The sequence below is a fragment of the Propithecus coquereli genome, unplaced genomic scaffold (genome assembly GCF_000956105.1).
Source record: "Propithecus coquereli isolate 6110/MARCELLA unplaced genomic scaffold, Pcoq_1.0 Scaffold289, whole genome shotgun sequence".
Taxonomy (NCBI): domain Eukaryota; kingdom Metazoa; phylum Chordata; class Mammalia; order Primates; family Indriidae; genus Propithecus; species Propithecus coquereli.
The window spans coordinates 989,562-990,197 of record NW_012148496.1 but is presented as its reverse complement, the minus strand read 5'-3'; the positions used below and the strand labels follow the sequence as shown (position 1 = coordinate 990,197).

Genomic DNA, 636 nt, shown 5'->3' with positions numbered 1-636 from the left:
TTAGTTCACAGTCATTTAGGTCATTTGTGCAAATTTTTGCCTACTCTCCTGATGTTTTATGTTATAAAAGGTTTATAAGGTTGAATGGGTTTAATGGATAGAATTCTACCTTTTGTAAATTCTTGGTAATCAGATGCTTATACTTGGTAATCAGATGCTTATTCTTAATTTGTATTTGTTTTAAGATAATGCTTTTAGATGAGTTTACCACCAAGCTTTTGGCATCCTGTTGCAAAATGACAGATCTTCTAGAGGAAGGTATAACTGGTAAGTGTTACTAATTTTCGTGATGAAAACTTTTTTATTGTGATTGGGGAGGCTTGAAGTATTAAGAAATTTTAGTTAGTAATTGTGTTTCTGAGGAGTTTGTGTTTTATTTTATGACTTTAGCCACAACAATTAGATTTGCTATTCTTCTTTTTTCTGAATCTCCAGAATAACCTCTGTCGGCTTTTTTTTCTTCAGCTGACACTTACAAATAAGCGCCCCCAACCAAGACTAAGTCAATTGCCTTGTTGAGGTTGTTTTTTGAATTTTTTAGATATATGACAGGTTTATATATTGATACACTAGATTTGCCTCAGTGTTTTGATTGTGGTTTTCGTGTATTACTCTAAAATGGATATTAAGACTTAT

At 31.8% G+C, this 636-nt stretch overlaps 1 protein-coding gene across 1 annotated transcript in view; it reads left to right on the top strand.

Moving 5' to 3' along the window:
• Window positions 1–188: 188 nt before the first annotated feature.
• Window positions 189–636, top strand: part of STXBP3 (syntaxin binding protein 3) — a 58,753-nt gene continuing 58,305 nt past the window's right edge. Inside the window, exon 1 of the mRNA XM_012648502.1 lies at window positions 189–267. Coding sequence (XP_012503956.1) covers window positions 189–267 — 79 coding nt within the window. The remainder of the gene's footprint in view (window positions 268–636) is intronic.